This window comes from Muscardinus avellanarius (assembly GCF_963383645.1).
Source record: "Muscardinus avellanarius genome assembly, chromosome: 12".
Taxonomy (NCBI): Eukaryota; Metazoa; Chordata; class Mammalia; order Rodentia; family Gliridae; genus Muscardinus; species Muscardinus avellanarius.
This window is the reverse complement of record NC_137798.1, coordinates 107297647-107317413: the sequence shown is the minus strand read 5'-3', so window position 1 is coordinate 107317413 and position 19767 is coordinate 107297647. Positions and strand designations below refer to the sequence as shown.

General features: G+C 50.9%; 2 protein-coding genes across 3 annotated transcripts in view; one reads left to right on the top strand and one right to left on the bottom strand.

Moving 5' to 3' along the window:
- Window positions 1-19767, top strand: part of BRF1 (BRF1 general transcription factor IIIB subunit) — a gene marked incomplete at both ends in the record, with an annotated part of 71846 nt that overhangs the window by 34144 nt on the left and 17935 nt on the right. For both annotated transcript variants that reach the window (XM_080706804.1, XM_080706803.1), the window contains 2 exons: window positions 17339-17488; window positions 18111-18204. In XM_080706804.1, the coding sequence (XP_080562930.1) occupies window positions 17339-17488; window positions 18111-18204 (244 nt within the window). The remainder of the gene's footprint in view (window positions 1-17338; window positions 17489-18110; window positions 18205-19767) is intronic.
- BTBD6 (BTB domain containing 6) lies at window positions 1178-3072 on the bottom strand (the record flags this gene model as incomplete). The annotated part of the gene is made up of 4 exons (XM_080707558.1): window positions 1178-2210; window positions 2323-2441; window positions 2527-2617; window positions 2693-3072. The coding sequence occupies 4 exons, from the start codon at window positions 3070-3072 to the stop codon at window positions 1178-1180; spliced, it is 1623 nt and encodes a 540-aa protein (XP_080563684.1).

The following is a 19767-nucleotide window of genomic DNA, read 5'->3' as shown; positions in this document are numbered from 1 at the left end:
ATGGCTAGTGATTGTCATGTGTAGACCAGGCCGGGCATAGACAGGGAATGGGCAGAGTGCCACCATTCTGTTTTGTTTGAACAGGATTTGAGGGACCTACCTAGCTGCCAGGTGCCTTGAAGGCAGGACCCCTCAGACAGGATGGCTGTGGGACGGCTCCTAGAGACAGAACTCTCCCAGCCTTTGGAGTTCTACTTACTGGCTGTGTGGATGCCTAGAGGGCCCTGACTTTACTCTTGGCCATTAGCGTCTGAAAATATCTCCTTGAAGCAAAGAGGCACCACCTTTGTCAGGGCAGAAGGGTTGGGCGTGCAGCTCTGGGCACCTTGGGCTAGGGCTCATGCCCTCTCCTCAGAGGCCATGCCAAGGTCCAGAGGTCACCATTCTCTCCAGAGGCCCAGCAGGGCTTCTCCATGGAGGGCAGCGTGGGAGGCCTGAGACAGGGCTCGGAGCCTGTTTCATTAGGCACCATAGCAGGCAGCAGAGTGCAGCACTACCCTCAGCTCTGCAGGACACTGAGGCGCCAATGGTGCCTGGGAAGCAGGAGCAGCGAGGTCCCTGTCCTTCTGTGGCATTCTAGTAGAAGCCCAGAGAGGAAGCCAGGCAGCTGTGGCAGTGTGCTGGGACAAACGAGTCTCCCGAGCAGGATGTTCCTAACACGTGGTGCTGTTCAGTACCACAGGCTTTCTCCCACGAGGTCAGGCATATGAGAAAGGCAGCGCCCGGGCACACAACTCCATAGCCACGTATCAACTCTTGGCTCTTGTGTTTTGAAGTCTTTATTATGAAATCCACTTATATTGGTAAACTGGTTTAAGTGACTTTTCAGCAGTTTTGGATTTGAAGGGAAGGTCTCAGGGAAGCTTGGAACCACTTGGAATCAATCCAAAAGGATGGGAGGGATGTCCAAGTGTCCACTGTGCGCGCTGCCGGGGCTGGGGGTGGGGTATCTGGGCCTGTACCGGCCCGTCTGCCCTCCACCCGGTGCGCCCAGTACAGGAGCCACCGAGACTGCCCCAGGCTCAGCTGCGCGGGAAAAGTGCCTGTCCCACTCAGGCTGAGTGAGCAGTCGTCGTGTCAGTGAGGCAGTCTACAGAGCCCTGCTCCTCCCTGCACTCACTGGTGGCCTCCGATGGAGGAAGGGCTGGCCGCTCGGCCTCCTGGGTGCCTTACTACCTCAGGCGTAAAAGATGAGCTCTGGGATCTGCCCACCCTGGACCCCGGTCCCATTGGTGCTGTCTGAGGAACACTGGAACTGGAAGGCCACCTTCCCACACTGCACTTCCGTCATCCCCTCCTGGCCAAAGTAGCTGAGCTCGCTGCCGTCCAAGACAGCGCTGGCAGTGTAGAAGGTGTCCTGTTCAACCTGCACCGGGTGCTCAAACCAGACCGGGAAGGTGTTACTAGATCCATCCGACACAAACTTGGTTAGATTCTGAGCCAAGACCATCCCCAGCCGCTTGAGTTCAATCTTCACACTGTATTCGGCCTTTCCAGAGCTGGACCCATACAAGCCCAGCCCAGCAATAAACACCCGTCTATCTACGGCAAACTGGATGCTGTCGCAGCGCCCCCGGTACCGCCACTGGTTGCTGCGGTAGGCAGAAGACTGGAAGCGGTGGCACCTCTGTGGAGCAAGGCCCTTCCTCTTGGTAGAGGGGAAGTCGAGGAGTGGCTTGTTGGCAGCTGTGTACCACAGGAAGATGTTGTGGGTCTCCTCCAGGGTCAGGATGTCTGACTGGGCAGCACCATTGGCAAACTCCTCCAGAGTCATGGTTGGAATTCGGACCAGGTAGAGGGCTCGCCCCAAAACGTGCCTCTTGTTAGGCGGCGTGACCGGCAGGCCCTGCCGTTTGCACTCGGCCGCAGCCCAGTTCAGGACAGCCTCAAAGACCACTGCCTCCGTAGTGTTGAGGGCCTCCCGGGTCACGATGATCTCCAGCGTCTGGCGGTCGACCTCACAGAAGCCCTCGGAGCGCAGGGCCATCTCGGCCTGCGCGTCAATGACTTCCCAGCAACGCTGGCTTAACTCGGGCTCCTCAAACAGCCGGCTTTGGGACAGCAGGACGCAGGCATTTTTGGCTTCCAGACTTGTTTCCAGAAAGTTGACGCAGGCTTTTGCCAGCGCGGGCACAATGTACTTTTTAGCGGCGTACAGAGTGGCCAGCACAGTGTCGGCCTCCAGCTCAATCTCGTCGCTGTACATGTATCTGGGCAGGGTAGGGACCGGCATCGGGGAGGGCCCCTCCAAGGCAGGGAGGCTTCCTGGAGCTGTCACCCAGGAGCCACCCGTCCTTCCAGCCCACCCAGCAGGGCACTTACTTCAACAAGACCAGGAACGCTGCGGGCTCCACGTCAGGAATGTGGATCTCGGACTTGACTTCTGCCAGGTCCCCGTAGAACATGGCATAGAACACCGAGCTGCCGACCGCCAAGACGTACTGTGGACAGAGCTGTGTGAGCCGCAGGGCAGCGAGACGGCGGGGGAAGCCGTCCAGCCAGGCCAGGTGGCGGTGTCATACCCACCTTGTGCGCGGGCACCCGCCTGGCCGCCCCCAGGGGCCCCACGATGAAGTGGACGTCGGCCATGAGCTCGTTGTTGAACATCAGCGCGTTCCTGCAGGGGCGGGGCAGAGGCAGAGGGGCTCGGACCGCGCGCGCCGGGGGCCGGGCGGGGCCGGGCGGGGCTCACCTCTCCCGCAGCGTCGGGTGGAAGGACTGCCAGTTGGGGATCTCGGGGTTGTTGTTGTCCGGCGCCGGCGGCGCGGGCGCGGGCGGCGGCGGGGCGGGCGCCGGGCGGGGCGGGCTGCGCGGGCTGGCCTTCCTGCCCGCCGTCGCGCCCGCCGCGTTGCTGTTGGCGATGTCGGTGGCGGCGGCGGCGGCGCCGGCGGGCGGGTACAGCTCCGCGGCCATCTTCGTGCACAGGGCGTGGGGGGCGGCCTCCGCGCCGGTCGGCGGCGCGCCGCGCACTCTCGCGCCGCGCCGGGGCCTGGGGGGCGGCTCTGCGAGCACCAGCAGGGAGGTCAGGCACTGCGCCACCCGCCCGTGCAGGCAGGCCAGCGGCAGCAGCATGGGGCCGGCCGCCCGCTCGGACCCCGGCCCGCCCGGGGCCTGCCCGCGCCCGCCCCCCGCCCCGGAGCCCCGGGCCCGGCCGCAGGGGGCGCCCGCCCGACCGACCGCCGGCCGCCCGCCCGCCCTCGCCCGTACCCGCCGCGGCGCCGGCGCGTCTCGGCGCGTCCTGGTGCGTCACGTCGCCGCCCGAGGCCACGCCCTCTGGCCACGCCCCCGGCGTGGGAGGGCGCGCGGCCCTGCCCCCCGCGCCCCTCCCGCCCGCGTGTCGGCGCGCTGTCTGCACCCAGAAACGGGGTGTGGGGAGCTCAGGCCGCTAGGCCAGCCGAAGCCTCTCGCTGGAGGACGGCGCCCAGCTGCTGGGCGACGCCCCGAGTCGGGCTCTGCCCACGCTGCGGGACGAGGACCCCACTGTGGCCTTGCCTGCCCGGGGCAGCCTGCTGGGGCCGGGTGGAACTTAGGGGTGCTTTGTCTGCTGTGGATTTTGGGAGACAACGCAGTACCGAATTGCCGTCCCATCAGACTTTCCTTTATTTGGTTACTTTTAGTATAGAGAGTGACCAGTTTGCCCGCTCTGGAATATGCGCGAGGAGGCCCACAACTTGGACCGCAGTCCGGCTTGCTTCTGAGCTGCTAAGTTAGTGTGCGGGGCATTCCATCCCATGTGTTAGCTTATGTTTGCCCCGCAGTGGGCCCTGGTTTTCTGTGTGTGCTGTTCACTTGCGTTCCGTGCTGAGGCCTTTGTCTATGTGCTGCTCCTCCTGGCTTTAGTCGCACAGCATGGCAGTCTTTTCCTTTCTTGTACACACTCCGTAGGCAGTGTGGTCACCAGAGGCAGTGTTCGTGGTGAACTTTCCCCTTCTGCCTGAGTGCCTTACACAGACTAGTCCCCAGGAGGAGGCAGGAATTTTCCATTTTTCTTGAGGAAACAGGCACAGAGGGGTTAGAGATGCATCCAGATCTCACACGGAGTGAGTGGTGGGAAAGTGACCCTAGACACCCCGCCCCAGGGGTGTAGGTGCAATCATTTTTTTTTTTTTTTTTTTTTTTTTTGCGGTACCAGGGATGGAACCCAGGGGCATTCTACCTCCGAGCTACTCCCTCAGCCCTATTTCTTTAGTCTTTTTTATTTTTTTAAACGGTCTCACTGAATTGTGAAGAGGCTCGCTAAGTAGCTGAGGCTGCCCGGGAACCACGAGCCTCAGATCTCAGCCTCCCGAATGCTGGGATTTCAAGCTTCAAGCGTGCGCCAGCAGCCCGGCTATAGGTGCGGGTTCACGTTTTGTGCTGGCTGTGGCGCTTCCTGTCGGCACTTGATGTCTTGTGTCTTGTCTGGTGATGGCTCTGGCGGGCCTTGCTCACCTGTCACCAGGCCCAGTAGTGAGCATCTCCAGCATTCTCCATACAGCCTCTTGGCAGCTTTGTGCTAAATCTGGGGAGTTGGTGACGCCTGGTGTGTGCTGGCCTAAAAAGTGAGCACACTCAGTTTCTTCCACGGTCTGTCGCACACTCCAGTGTTTAGTCTAACTCAATTTTAGTGAATGTTCCCCTAGACAAAATCATTTTCAGGAGACATTTGCTGGGATTCCATCAAAGGACTATCCAGAATACAAGTCAGAAAGAAAAAGACTCAACAGTCCAGTTTTTTAAAAAAAATGGACAAAAACCTGTGACTAGACACTCCCCACGTGGCAAGTGAGTGCGTGAAGAGGGCCATATGGTTAGGGGGCAGGAGATGGAGCGCCCGAGTCTCCAGAAGGCTGTGCCCAAGAAGATCGAGGTGCCAGGTGTTGGCACCTGGGCTCACTCTGTGGGGGGAGTGGAACTTGTACAGTGGACACTGGAAGCTGGCCTGGAAAGCTCAGAGAAATGTGCGTGTGCCGCCAAGGGCGCACCTGTAGAAGCACCGCTGCTTCCCTGCCAAGAACCTCGCCAGCAAAGGTGGCCCGGCCTGGCTGCTGGAGTGACGGTTCTTTCCCAACCGCCCATTCTCAGAGCAGCAAGGGACATCAGTGGTTTTCAGCAAAAAATAGAAATGGCAGAGTGGAGATAGCTCACATGCCCATTACACAGAAAGGATCATCAAACAGGCACAGTGAAGATGGATAACCGCAGCAGTGCGGGGCCTGGGGGGATGCCGGGTGCTCAGGGAGGCTGGGGTGCTCAGGGGCTCCGTCCAGGGAGGCTGGGGTGCTCAGGGGCTGCTCCAGGGAGGCTGGGGTGTTCAGGAGCTCCATTCAGGGAGGCTGGGGTGCTCAGGGGCTCTGTCTGAGGGCTGTGGGGGTGGTGCCGGGTGATCAGGGGCTGCTCCAGGGAGGCTGGGGTGCTCAGGAGCTCCATCCAGGGAGGCTGGGGTGCTCAGGGGCTCCATCCAGGGAGGCTGGGGTGCTCAGGGGCTGCTCCAGGGAGGCTGGGGTGCTCAGGAGCTCCATTCAGGGAGGCTGGGGTACTCAGGGGCTGCTCCAGGGAGGCTGGGGTGCTCAGGGGCTCCGTCTGAGGGCTGTGGGGGTGGCACATGCACATCTGACAAGCTCAAGCTGGTGTGCTGGCCCATACCTGTGTTCCCAGTACTTGGGAGGCTGAGACGGGAGGATCACAGGTTTGTGGCCAGCCTCAGCATCGTGTGAGGCCCTCTGCAACCTACACCCTATTTCAAATGAAGAATGAAGTTGAGCCGGGGTATAACGCAGAGGTAGGATGCCCCTGGGTGCAATCCCTAGTACCATATACAAACAAGAACTTACCACTCTAATAGGAAGAAGCCAGCCATCCCTTCCGCTTGGCATTTAGAGTGCATTGTAATGTACACGGTATTCACTCCGTTTATAAAAGTGGCCACCTCTTTGTTGTTAGTCTGGTTCTTATTCCTATCACCTACTTGGTGCTTCTCTTGATAAGACTTGGTAGACATCTGTATGGTATCTATTGGTCTTTTTAGAGTACCAGATCTGGGTTTTATTTTTTTATTGTGATTAAAAATATATAAATGTAGCCAGGTGTGGTGGCTCACACCTCTAACCCTAATACTTAGGGGGCTGAGACAGGAGGATCACAGGTTCCAGGACAGCCTAAGCAAGTAGTGAGAATCTCTCTGATCAGCCTAGTGAAACTCTGTTTCAGAATAAAAATTAAAATAGGGCTGGGGGTATAGTTCAGGTAGAATGCCCTGGATTCAATCCCAGTACCACAAAAGCCAATAAATACACACACACACACACACACACACACACACACCCTCTCAACAGCTGTGTGGGGGTGTGGGGCTGAGCCCAGGCCCTCACTCGTGCTAAGCGAGCACTACACTACTGACCTGCAGTCCAGGCCTGTGACGACTGGGGATGCAGTGTTCTCAACTCCGCAGATTGCTTGCACTTGGTCACTTTGCATCACAGAAGGTCTGTACTGCTGAAAGATTCCTCCCATGGACCCCTGCTTTACCTTCTGCTTCTGTGAGTTTGAAGGCACTAGGGACCTCATGTGCGTGAAATTATGCAGTATGTATCCATTTTTTGTCTGACTTATTTCACTGAGCATACCAGCCATCCTGTTGTGTCAGAATTTATTTCCTATTTAAGGGTGAATAATACTCCATTGCATATATTAGTACATTTTGTTTATTCATCTATTGATGGGCACTTGGTTGGCTTTCGTGTTTTAGCTATTATGTTAAGGTCTATAACCACAGGAATGCAAATATCCCTTCGGGATCCTGATCTGATCTTTGGGCCTCTACTCAGGAGTCAGATGTTGGAGCGCGGTAGGTTTTGTGTTTGGTTTTTGAGGAGACTTCATAACGGCTTTTCCTTGGTGGCGGTGACATTTCGTTTCTAACAGCAGTGTGTCGAGGCTGCTCTCCTCACCAAGTCCTGTTAACTCTTGTACCCACGCTGGCCACGGACGCGGTGAGACTCCGTCTCGCAGCTTTGATTGCATCTCCCCGATGCCTAGTGGCTGGACATCTTTCCATGTGCTAGTTGGCCGTCTGCATGTCATCTTTGGTAAAAATCCATTCAGCTCCTTTGCTTGATTTCTAACTGGGTTATTTCTCTTTCCTTGTTCTTTTGTTTGCGTTCTCTTCGTATTTTGGGTATCAACCCAGGTCAGATACGTGGTTTGCCATATATTGTCTTCTATTTCTCATATCTGTTGGTAGAGTCTTTTGTGTAGGGAAACTTTCGAGTTGTCTTACTTGTCTATTTCTGCCTTTGGTGCCCTTGCTTTTGGTGACATGCCTAAGAAATCACCACCAAGAACAATGTCATAAAGCTTCTCCCAATGTTTTCTTTTAGAGTTGTTTTGCTTTTTGTCTTTTGGTACTGGGATTGAGCCCAGGGACAGTCTACCTGCAAGTTATGCACCAATAGTTTTAGTTTTTATTTTGAAACAGGGTCTCACTAAGTTGCTGAAGGTCTTGCTAAATCGCTGAGGCTGTCTTCAAATCTGCGATCTTCCTGTCTCAGCCTCCCAAGTACTGAGATTATAAGCATGTGCCACTGCACCCGGGTCTTACAGTTTCAAGTTTTATGCTTATGTCTTTTTTTTTTTTTTTTTTTTTTGCGGGTCTGGGGATGGAACCCAGGGGCATTCAACCTCCGAGCTACATCCCCTACCCTATTTTTTATTCTTTATTTTGAAACCGGGTCTCACTGAGTTGCAGAGGGCCTCACTAAGTAGCTGAGGCTGTCCGTGAACCACAAGTGAATGCTGGGATTATAGGCGTGTGCCACCATGCCCGGCTTTTTTTTTTTTTTTGGTCAGGTCTGTGGATGGAACCCAGAGGCATTTGACCTCCAAGCCATACTCCCTGCCCTCGAACTGCAATCCTCCTATCTCAGCCTCCTGAATGCTGGGATTACAAGTGTGCCCCACCATGCCTGGCTTATGCTTATGTGTTTGTTTGCTGCAGAGCTGGGGATTGAACCCATGGCCTCATGCAAGTTAGGCAGGCTCGGTACCACTGAGCTTACAGCCCTAGCTAGCCCCTTTAATCAGCTGTGAGTTAATTTTTGTATTTGGCATAAGATAAGGGCTCATTTTCACTGTTATGCAGTTGGAAATCCAGTTTCCCATCTCCATTTGTAGATGAGACTGTCTTTCCCCCATGTGTCTTCTTGACGCCTTGTCAGAGATCTTTCGACCATAAATGTAAAGGCTCTGGGTGTGGGGCACATGCCTGTAATTCCAGTACTTGGGAGGCAGGAGATGAGAATCATAGGTTTGAGGCCACTGTGCAGTGATTTAGCCAGACCGTCATTCAAAGTGAAAAGGGTGGGGGTGTAGCTCAGTGGTTGAGTACTCACCTAGCTTACATGAGGCCCTGGCTTCAAGCCCCAGCTCTGCAGAACACATAAGAACAGTGGTAAGCCGGGCGTGGTGGTGCACACTTGTAATCCCTGTGCTTGGGAGGCTGAGACAGGAGGATTGCGCAGGTTCGAAGCCAGCCTCAGCTACTGAGTGAGGCTCTCAGCAACTTAGTGAGACCTTGTTCCAAATAAAGTATAAGATAGGTCTGGGATGTTATCCCACTTGTTTATTCTTGCTTTAATTTCCTGAGCTTTGGGGGTTTTGTTGAGAAAGTTACTGCCTGTGCCAATATGTTGTAGTGTTGAACCTATGTTCTCCTCTACTAACTTCACAGTCTCAGGTCTAATGTCTAAGTCTTTGATCCATCTTGAGTTGATTCCTGTGTTAGGTGAGATATAGGGGTTTAGATTCATCTTTTTACAAATGGTTAGCCAGTTCTCCCAGCACCATTTGTTGAAAAGGCTGTCTTTTCTCCAGCGTATGTGTTTGGCCCCTTTGTCAAAGATTAATTTACTAAAGATGTATGGGTTTGTTTCTGTGTCTTCTATTCTAATCCACTGGTCAGTATATCTGTTATTGTGCCAGTACCATGCTGTTTTTACTACTATTGCTCTATAGTATAGTTTGAAGTCTGGGATTGTAATGCCTCCTGCATGTTTCTTATTGTTGAGAATTGCTTTGGCTATTCTAGGTCTTTTCTTTCTCCATATGAAGTTCATGATTGATTTTTCTAGGTCTCTGAAGAATGTCACTGGTATTTTAATGGGAATTGCATTGAACCTATAGATCAGTTTTGGCAGAATGGCCATTTTGATGATATTTATTCTGCCTATCCATGAGCACGGGAGATCTTTCCATCTTCCAAGGTCTTCTTCAATTTCTTTCTTTAATGTTTTATAGTTTTTGTTGTAGAGGTCTTTTACATCTTGGGTTAGGTAAACTAAAAAGTTTCTTCTCATCAAAGGAAACTATCAATAACCTAAAGAGGAAGCCTACAGAATGGGAAAGGATCTTTACCAGCCACCATTCTGATAGGGGGCTAATATCTAGAATATACAAAGAGCTCAAAAAATTCTACACTAGCACAACAAACAATCCAATCAAGAAATGGGCAATGAACTAAATAGACACTTCACAAAAGAAGAGATACAAAGGGCCAATAGATACATGAAAAGATGTTCTTCATCACTGGCCATCAGGGAAATGCAAATCAAAACTACACTGAGATTCCATCTAACCCCAGTCAGAGTAGCAAGCATAAAGAAATCAAACAACAACAAATGCTGGTGAGGATGTGGGGAAAGAGGAACTCTTTTACACTGTTGGTGGGAATGCAAACTAGTTCAACCACTATGGAGATCTGTGTGGAGATTCCTAAAAAAGGTGGGAATAGATCCACCATATGATCCAGCTATACCACTCCTGGGTATCTTTCCAAAGGGGTTGAATTCAGAGAACTACAGCAACATATGCATACCTGTGTTCATAGCAGCACAATTTGTAATAGCCAAAATATGGAACCAACCCAGATCACCATCAACAGATGAATGGATAGCAAAACTGTGGGAAATACACACAATGGAATTCTATTCAGCCATAAAGAAGAAAAAAATAATATCATTTGCAAGAAGATGGAAAGCCCTGGAGAACATTATGTTAAGTGAGATCAGCCAAGCACAGAAGGAGAAGATACATATGTTTCTTCTAATATGCCCAAACTAGGAAACACAAAGGATACCAGTGGGACTCCAGATAATGGAGGGGAAATACCAGCAAAGTATGAATGGAAAGATAGGAGAGGAGGAAGGCTGATCAATGAGGGTCTACATCTGAACATATGTAAAATTATGAATAAGACATGGCTAACCTGGACAACCATTGGTGGGAGGGGGGAAGGGAAAACGGGGGCAGGGGAGGGAGAGGGCACCAAATATAGTTTAAATGTGTACTATTTATGTTCAATAAAAAAATTGTTAAAAAAAAAGATAGGTCTGGGAGTATGGCCCGGAGGTAGAAAGCCCCTGGGTTCTACCCTCAGTACCACACACACCAAAAAAAAACAGTGGTAGAGCACCCCTGGGTTCAATCCAGAGTACCACAGAAGCAACAACAACAAAAATGTAGTGTAAGGGTTTGTTTCTGGATTCTCTGTTCTATTCTACTAGTCTGCATGTCTGCCTTCATTCCCGTACTATTCCTGATTTATTTGCTTATTTTTCTGTGGTTCCTTTTGTCTGCATATGTGTGTGGGGAGGGGGTACTGGGGATTGAACCCTGAAGTGTTCTACTACTGTGACCTATATCCCCAGCCCTTTCTTTTTTTTTTTTTTTTAATGGTGGTACTGGGGTTCCTGGAAGCCCTTCTACCTCCAGGCTACACTTCCAGACCTATTTTTACATTTTTATTTGGAAACAGGGTCTCCTAAGCCAGCACGCGCGGCTGGCTTCGAACCTGCGCGATCCTCCTGTCTCTGCCTTCCAAGCGCGGGGATTACAAGCGTGTGCCACCATGCCTGGCTATCCCCAGTCCTTTTTAAGAAACTTTTTTAAGACAGTGTCTTACTATGTTGCTCAGGCAGGTCTTGAACTTGCAATTCTCCTGCCTCAGCCTCTGGGATTATAGACATACACCACCACACCAGGCCCCCCTTCTGTGTGAGTGTGTGTGTGTGTGTGTATTATTAGGGATTGAATCCAGGAGCATTCCACCTCTGAGCTACATTCTAAGCCCTGTTTTATTTTATTTATTTATTTTTATTTATTTATTTATTTATTTATTTTTTTTTTGTGGTACTGGGGTTCCTGGAAGCCCTTCTACCTCCGGGCTACACTCCCAGACCTATTTTTTTTATACTTTTTTTTTATTTGGAAACAGGGTCTCCTAAGCCAGCGGGCGGGACTGGCTTCGAACCTGCGCGATCCTCCTGTCTCTGCCTCCCAAGCGCGGGGATTACAAGTGTGCGCCACCACGCCCGGCTATTTTTTTATTTTGAAACAGAATCTCATTAAGTTGCATAGGGCCTCACAAAGCTACTGAGGCTGGCTTTGAGCCTGTGATCCTTCTGTCTCAGCCTCCCAAGTGCTGTGATTATAAGTGTGTGCCACCACGCTCAGCTCTTTTTTGCTTTTTTTTTTTTTTTTGGTACTGGGGATTGAACCCTGGGGCATTCTACCTTCAAGCTACACCCCCAGCCCTATTTTTATTCTTTATTTTGAGACAGGGTCTCACTAGATGCAGGCAGCTTCCGTAAGTAGCTGAGGCTAGGTGCAAACCTGTGATCTTTCTGCCTCAGCCTCCCAAGTGTGTGTTACCACTTACAATATTTGGCCCCTTCTTGCCTTTTTTTTTTTTTTTTTGGTATTGGGATTGGAACCCAGGGGCATTGTACCTTTGAGCTACTCCCCCAGTCCTATTTTTCAGTCTTTTTATTTTTGAAAACAGAGTCTCACTGAGTTGCGCAGGGCCTTCCTAAATAGCTGAGGCTGTCGGTGACCTGCTGTCTTCTGGTCTCTGCCTCCCGAATGCTGGGTTTACAAGCGTGCACCACCACACCCAGCTCCTTTTTGCCTATTTTAAAAGTTGTATTTTAGCCAGGCATGGTGGCACACGCTTGTAATCGCCACGCTTGGGATGCGGAGACAGGATTGCGCAGGTTTGATGCCAGTCTTGCTGGCTTAAGAGACCCTGTTTCCAAATAAAGATATAAAAAAAAAAAATAGGTGTCTGGGAGTGTAGCCTGGAGATAGAAGGGTTTCCAGGAACCCCAGTACCACCAAAAAAAGTTATATTTTGTTAATTTTTAATCTTCTGCTATTTAACTGCTGAGTTCATTTTTTATTGCTTCTTCCTTAATCATAAAAAGCACCCAAGTCTATAAGGTTATCTAGGGGAGCTCTCCTTGGTTCCCCAGCAGTACTTAGAGGTGGGTTTGTCTGTGCCTCCCCTTTGACGAGGCTTCTGCTCTGTTGCGCTGTGAGCAGAGGCGTCTCTGGAGGTCTCTCAGTGAGGGTCTCCTTGCTCTTCGTCACACAGCCGCTCTCATGGCTGTTTCACAGACTTCGGAAAGGAGGACTCTGTGGAGTACAGAACTTAAATCTGTGTGTCACATTGAGTCGAAGGTGCTTTGTCTAATTCCCGTTAGTCTTTTTTTCTAATCAGTCTCAGTTTGAGAGAACTGAAGTGCTACGGACCTGGTTGGTCGGAGCCCTGGAGCCCGCTGGGGCTCTTGGAAGATGGCCAGGAATCGGCTGAGTTGTGCAGAGCTCTTTCTGCAGCGATCCCTCCCCCTTAATGAATTAAACTCCTTCAAGTCCTGTTCACGGTCCAAACTGTGGAGATCAGTGTCCAGGACTTGGAGGGAGAGACCTGAAATGACGGACTCGGACAATTGCCTCTCGTGCAACTGACAAAATTTATTTCCCAAAGCCAAGATTTTTATATTCTTCCCCCCAGTGAGATTCCTAGTAAAAAAGTGTAAACACCAAAGAACAATAGTGAAGGACACGTAAACAAGAAAAAAGGGAGACCTGTAACATCACTGGTCTTGTGATTAAGATTAGCCCCCCCCCCCCCATCTTGTGATTAAGGCCAGCCCCTTGGCCTTGCAGATGGGAGGCCTTAGAGGGCAAATTCCAAAAAGGACAGGAGTCACACCCAGAGTTTTTGGAGAATTTGGCCTTTAGAATCTCCTTTAACCCTTTCGGAACCTCCCGTTCCTTAGGCTTTGTTCATGTCCTCCTCTGTCTAGTAATCCACCTTCATCACATACCACAAACCTTTCTGCAGCTTGCTTTAAACCTTCTGATTCTTATCCTGGTCCATTCTTTCCCATTTGGGACAATCTTAGGATAAAACTTACTTCATACAAAATGCTTTCTTATTCTCACAAGATTTTCTTTATCTCCATCAAAACTTTATACCTGCACACTTATTATATCTGTCTTTTGCTTTCCTTAGCCAGGTGGCGCCTCTTTGTCTCCGGGCAGTACTCGTACTATGTCCAAGGGTCAAGAATCTACCTGGCCCTCGGCTCTATTGTATTGGGCAGTATTGGTTGCTCATCCACTAGGGTGCTTTGAAGCTGCACACAAAGTTTACCTTTCCTATATCCAGGCCAGATCACAAGGAGAGGAGGTAAACAGAGGCACTGGTTGCCTTTCTCGTAGTTTTAGGGCTAATGGCCTCAGTTGACTCTTGAGGCTTTTACTATAGGTTAATGATTAGAATGAAGGGCAACGATAGAGAGGAACTCTGCATTGTAATTGCTGCAGCCGGAATGCTTGCACAGCACCTAAGCTCTGACTAGACTTTATTATAGCTTGGAGCAAGGCAGGGAGAGTCTAAGGGCCCAGATATTGTATTACCAGAAAATTTATCTTCCACGGACTCAGTTTCTCCCATAGTCCTGATTTTAGATCACGGGAGCAAGTTGTGTGGAAAGGTAATAGAACCATTACCAAAAGAACAGTAGCTATGAAAGAATATCTAAGAGGAAGGAGCACTCTGACCAGGGACCACGCTCCCTCAGGGCTTGCCTCCTTGAGGTTTGTGCCACGGCATGCGTGCAGGGTCACGCAGACACCAAGGGAAGCGGGGCTGTGGCACTGAGGTTCTCTTTGTTCTTGTTTGGTACTGGTGATGGAATCTGGGGGCATTCTACCTCTAGCTACAACCCTGCCTTATTTTTTATTCTTTATTTGGAAACAGGGTTGCTGAGGGCCTCAGTGAGTAGCTGAGGCTGGCTTCGAACCACGATCCTCCTGTCTCAGCCTCCCAAATGCTGGGATTATAAGTGTGTGCCACTATACCCTGCAGGTTCTCTCTTGTGGTTTTGAAATTTCTATTTCAAAGCTTCTTGGGGTTTTTTTGTTTGTTTGGTTTTGTTTTGTTTGGGTGGTACTGGGGTTCCTGGAAACCCTTCTACCTCCGGGCTACATTCCCAGGCCTATTTTGTATATTTATTTGGAAACAGGGTCTCTTAAGCCAGCGTGGCTGGCTTCGAACCTGTGCGATCCCCTATCTCCACCTCCCAAGCGAGGGGATTACAAGCGTGCCCACCATGCCCGGCTCAAAGCCTCTTACTTCAGGTAATTCTTCTTTATTACCTGATGCTACAGATTTGTGACTTTTATCTTCTGTGTGGGGGGGAAGGCAGTGGGGATTGAATCCAGGGGCATTTTACCTTTGAGCTAAACCCCAGCCCTATTTTATTTTTTTTGGAAACAGGGTCTCACTAGGTTGATGAGTCTCACTACTTGCTGAGACTGTCCTCAAACCTGTGATCCTCCTGTCTTAGCCTCCCAAGTCCTGGGATTCCAGACGCGTACCATGCACGCCCGGCTCCATTTTCTCTTCTTAAACTGCCTTGTTTCTCTCCCTTGCACTGTGCTCACCTTTGTCTGGCCCTCCTTGCCTAGCGCCTTCTTGACTGGGCGTGCTTTGGCCGTCCTTCCTTGGTGGGACTTTGGGCAGGTCCAGCCAGCCTTTTCTTCTTCTTCAGGGTGCACGCGCACGCGCGTGTGTGTGCGTGCGTGCGTGCGTGCATGTGTGCGTGTGTGGGTGTGAAACACATTTCTTGTGGCTTTTTCTAAAGCTGATTAGGGAATTTCATGACCATCCTGAGGTTTACATTTGAGCTTGCCATCCTCTCGTGTAGTTTTCTTTCTCTCTTTCCTGTTTGAAGTGCTCAGTCTTCTCCCACATTCTACCCTGATATCCTGACGTATTTGTAATACTTAAATATTTAAAATATTAGTTCATCCTGAATAACTTTTTTTTGAAGATTTAAAGAAGTTTATTAAAAGATAGAAACACAGAGGATAGGTACAGCTCCATACCGGACTGGCATGGAGGGGTGACTCGAATGAATACACCCAATCCTGATTAACTTAGTGAGGTCTTCTCTCAAAATAAAAAATACAGCCGGGCACGGTGGCGCACTTTTAAAATCCCAGCATTTGGGAGGCTGAGACTGGAGGATCATGGTTTGTGGACAGCCTCAACTACTTCGTGAGGTACTCCATAACTTAGTGAGACCCTGTTTCAAAATAAAGAATAAAAACTAGGGCAGAGAGTGTAGCTTGGAGGTCGAATGCCCCTGCGTTCCACCCCCAGACCTGCTAAATAAATAAATATAAAAAAATAAAAAGGGCTGGGGATGTAGTTTAGTGGTAGAGTACCCCTGGATTCAATTCCCAGTAGCACTGAAATAAACAAATTGGTTTTCTCTTTCTTTCTTTCTTTCTTTCTTTCTTTCTTTCTTTCTTTCTTCTTTCTTTCTTTCTTTCTTTTTTGGTGGTACTGGGGTTCCTGGAAGCCCTTCTTCCTCTGGGCTGCACTCCCAGACCTTTTTTTATTTATTTGGAAACAGGGTCTCTTAAGCCAGTGTGGCTGACTACGAACCTGTGCGGTCCTCCTGTCTCCGCCTCCCAAGCGCAGGGATTATAGGCGAGCGCCACCACGCCCGGCTTGGTTTTCTATTTCAAGGGTTAGTGTCAAAGTTCCACCCAGATGAGAATGAGATCTTTTGGCACATAGTCTGATCCCTAGTTCTTATGGCTTGTGTTTTTGTGTTTATTGGAAATAGAAAACAGTTAACAATTATTTTTAGAATTCTCTTCTTTCTTTCTTTCTTTCTTTCTTTCTTTCTTTCTTTCTTTCTTTCTTTCTTTCTTTCTTTGTGTGTATATGTGCTACTAGGGATGGAATCCAGAGGCTTTCTACCTCCAAGCTGTACCCCCAGTTCTATTTTATTATTTATTTGGAAACAGGGTCTTGATAAGTTGCTGAGAGCCTCACTAAGTTGCCAAGGCTGGTTTTGAACCTACAGCTCTCCTGTCTCAGCCTCTCAGGTCCTGGGATTACAGGCATGTGCTACCACGCCCGGCTCTTAATATCTTTTTAAGGAACCAAATCACCAAAAATTAGAGACAATTAGAAGGTAGAAATTGACTGTCGTTCCACTCGAAGCGGCGTCCACCCCGCGGCGGCCTTTGCTGTGTGGCCTGTGCCCTGTGCCCTTTGCTCCCCTGGGCAAGAGCATAGGGAGGTCCACAGCCATCTGCCTTGGGTGCTAGGAGATGGCTCTAGGATCCTGGGGGCTCACAGCCTGCAGCCCTCGCCCATGCACAGCAGAGGGCCACTCCTTAGCTCACGGGGTCTTCGTGGCTCAGCTTCCTAAGTCACGGGGAACCACAGGGCCACGCCACTGTGCCCACTTCTTTTCTCTGGGCCCTCATGTGAGCTGGAATGGATCTCCTACAGGATGACATGGGGCTTCCAGGGCCAGAGCCCAGTGTCACATGGTAGAGGGCAGTGGGTATTTGACGCCAGCATCCCGGCCTGTCCCTCCTCATGCCTCGTGGCCCTGCGTGGGGACCCACTGCCCTCCCAGTCATGTCCTCCATAGGCCCCAGCCTTCGTGGCCCCTTCGTGGTTTCCCCAGATGAGCCTCCCTGAATACTCTGTTATAAAGCCTTGTTTATCTCCTTCAGTGGACTTACGCCATTGTACTCATGAGACAAAACCAGATTACTTGTTATTCTTACGTACTAGTCATAAACTTGCCAGCACCAAGCCTGGGAGACGCTGGCAAGGTACAGGTGTGTGCATGCACGTGCCCCGCCTCAGAGGCCACCTGGTGCATCCAGAGGGCAGTGTGTGTGGTGCCCCTGCCTATTATGCTCTCGTGATCCATTTTCTCCCTCTGAGGATGCCCGAGAATGTGGTGGGGGCTGCGTTCTCTACAGTCCAGAGAGCAGGCCGCTGGGGAGACGCTCCCAGCCCAGTCATCTGTGTCCTGAGCAGACCATCCAGGGTGGGCTGCAGCTCTCCCCTGGGAACAGCGAGTGCAGCTGCTCAGCTGAGGCCTGTGTGTGTGGCGAGATGGGGAACAGTCCCCCACTCGGGGGTGCTGCGTGGGCTGCCTGGTTGTTAACTCCTGCTGATGAGCTGTGTCTGCCACAGACCCTTGCCTGTACATCCCTCGCTTCGCCCACCTGCTGGAGTTTGGGGAGAAGAACCACGAGGTATCCATGACTGCCCTGAGGCTCCTGCAGAGGATGAAGAGGGACTGGATGCACACGGGCCGGCGCCCCTCCGGCCTCTGTGGAGCAGGTACGATGAGAGCCCCGGCCTGGCCTGGGAGGCAGCCTGGGTCTTGAGTCGCGCTGACTGCACGTGCCAGCCACAGTGGTGACTTTTATCTTGGCCCTGATGTGTGTGTGGCTGGGGATGGAAGGCAGGGCCTCGTGCATGTTAGGCATGCAGCTGACGATCGAGGTACCCCCAGCCCTCCCGCTTGACACTCGCCTTTGGGTGTGTTTCCCACTGTGGGCCTTGCAGTAGGAACTACCCCTTTTCTGGTTTCAGCCTGGCCCTCGGTCCCAGCCCTCAAGGACTTACTTGCTACTCTCTTGACCTCTGTAGGTACTGAAACAGGGACAGCCTCAGGCCAGAGGGACTGCTTGGCACCCTGGCATTGGTCCCAGCCTGCCCACTCTCAGTGTGGCCAGTGGTGTGGCTCTGTCCTGATATGCAGCCTCCGTGAGCAGAGGTGCCCTGGGCAGTTGTCCTGGTTGCTCCTACAAGGACTGTTAGGTTGAAGCCGCCACAGGTGGCCCTCAAGCTTTGCTCTTGGCGCTTGGACATGGCCCAGCTGACTTCTCTTGGACATGGAACAGCTGACAGCCTGTTCCAGGTTGTGGCTGAGTTTCCAAGGACCTCTCTTCTTTTTTAGCCCTTCTGGTTGCAGCCAGAATGCACGATTTCCGGAGAACTGTCAAAGAAGTTATCAGTGTGGTCAAAGTGTGTGAATCCACGCTACGGAAGAGGTGGGTGCTCTAGGTGTGGGCGATACCTGTGAGGCTACTTGTTGGGATGTCCTGCCCAGTGGAGATGTGCTGTCCTTCCACCCAGCACCTGCTGAGCTGAGGCGCAGCAAGGTTTATAGAGGCACCAGCAAGCGGGCAGCCGCTCTGCCCGGCCAGTGGAGGTCGCTGCCCTGCGCAGCGCAGCGGGGCCCCGGCCCATCCCAAGAGTCTGAAGCGCTGCCCGGCAGCTGCTTACGCAGCGCCACAGCCAGCGTGGTTAGTGGTTCCCGCAGCGGCGGGCAGCTCACTGCTCGCCCGGGCTGGCCTGATGAGGTGGGCACAGCAGTGCAGTCGCTGTGTGTTTAACACGCATCTCAGGTGCTCCTGGCACGTTTCAGCTGAGGGGCAGTTTCCAAAAGCAGGTGGAAAGTTACTTCGCTTTAAATATTTGACCTTTAATTTTACTAGCACACGCACGCACTGTTTCTCTCTTTGTCTCTCTCTGTCTCTCTCTCTCTTTTATGGCACTGGGCTGGAACCCAGGGGCATTCTCTAAACTACACCTTCAGCCCTTTTTATTTATATATTTATTTCTATCTCTAAGCTATACCCCCAGCCCTGTTTTATTTTTTATTCTTGAAACAGGCTCTCACTAAATTGCTGAGACTGGCTACAAACTCTCAATCTTCTTCTCTCAGCCTCTTAAGTACTGGGACTACAAGTGTGCACCACCACAACTGGCTCTTTTTTTTTTTTCCGTCATGGTACTGGGGATGGAACCTGGGGCATTCTACCTCCGAGCTATGCCTCCAGCCCTATTTTCTTTTGGTACTGGGGAAGGAATCCAGGGGCCATCTACCTCTAGACTACACTCCCAGATTTATTTTATATTTTATTTGGAAACAGAGTCTCACTACATTGCTGAGAGCCTCCCTTACTAAGCAGCTGAGGCTAGCTTCTAACCTGCACAATCTTCTTGTCTCAGCTTCCCAAGTACAGGGATTACAAGTGTCCACCACCACACCTGGCTTATTATCTTATTTTGAACGGGGTCTCAGAAGTAGAATGCCCCTGAGTTCAATCCTAGTACCACAAAAAAGTAACTAAATAAAAATAAATTTTTAAAAAATTCTCTATTTTTGTGTGGTACCGGGGATTGAACCTGGGCATTCTAGAGCTACACCTTCAGGTCGATTTCTTATTTGTTATTTTGAAACAGAGTCTCACTGATTTGGGGAGGGCCTCACTAAGTAGCTAAGGCTGGCTGGGAACATGCAATCCTTCTGTCTTAGCCTCCCAAGAACTGGGATTACAAGTGTGAGCCACCATACCCAGCCTAATAATTCCCTTTAAAAATTATTTTTTTTTGTGTGTGGTACTGGGAGTTGAGCCAAGGGGTAATTATTAATTATTATTATTATTATTATTATTATTATTATTATTTTCTTTTGCTGTACTGAGGATGGAACCCAGGGGCATTCTACCTCTGAGCTACACAAAAGCCTTATTTTTTAGGCCTCACTAAGTAGCTAAGACTGGCTGCGAACCATGATCCTCCTGTCTCAGCCTCTCACATGCTGGGAT